The 570-nt window shown below is 53.0% G+C and overlaps 1 protein-coding gene across 3 annotated transcripts in view; it reads right to left on the bottom strand.

Moving 5' to 3' along the window:
- The window catches only part of ASIC1 (acid sensing ion channel subunit 1), a 23,858-nt gene that overhangs the window by 2,259 nt on the left and 21,029 nt on the right, over positions 1-570 (bottom strand). For all 3 annotated transcript variants that reach the window (XR_001517324.1, XM_006916792.1, XM_006916791.1), the window contains 2 exons: positions 234-313; positions 38-142 (listed from right to left, as the gene is read on the bottom strand). Coding sequence is in view for 2 of the 3 variants with exons in the window: in XM_006916792.1 (XP_006916854.1) it covers positions 38-142; positions 234-313 (185 nt within the window). In the remaining variant the exon portion in view is untranslated. The remainder of the gene's footprint in view (positions 1-37; positions 143-233; positions 314-570) is intronic.

Below are 570 nucleotides of genomic sequence, written 5' to 3' on the forward strand. Positions count from 1 at the left end.
GGCGGGGCCGGAGGGCACCCCTCTCTCTCTCCCTCACGTGTCTTTTGACGTCATCCAGGCTGAGGGCCACACCCTTGTCTGCGCTGCTCCTTTTGGCGTCCTTCTGGCACTTTCCTCTTCTGCACAGCTTGTGCTTAATGACCTGAGACACGGTGAGGTGGCGGGTGGGTATGATGGCAGCTTGGAACCCAGCCCCTTCCGAGGCCCCGCCCCGGAGCCCCGCCCCTGCTTACCTCATAGGCGTAGTCAAAGAGCTCCAGCACCGTAAGGATGCTAGCCCCGATGAACAGCCCCATCTGGCCCCCAATGTCACCTGCAGGTGGGCACAGGGAGGTCACTGGGGTCGGGACATCATGGGAGTCGCAGAGCCCACTGGGACAGGGGCAGGCAAGTCATAATTGCAAAAGGATCAACAGCCTTCGTACAGAAGAAGCGCAAAGCAATTCTGATGGGTTTTTTATTTTCTCTTTTTCTGCATTTTTCCTGCTTTTCTAAAATAAATAGGTATTATCCAGTTAAAAATAATTGTTTTTAACATAGCACAACACTCTTATTCTCTGGGAAAATTTT

Source organism: Pteropus alecto, unplaced genomic scaffold, assembly GCF_000325575.1.
Source record: "Pteropus alecto unplaced genomic scaffold, ASM32557v1 scaffold196, whole genome shotgun sequence".
Taxonomy (NCBI): domain Eukaryota; kingdom Metazoa; phylum Chordata; class Mammalia; order Chiroptera; family Pteropodidae; genus Pteropus; species Pteropus alecto.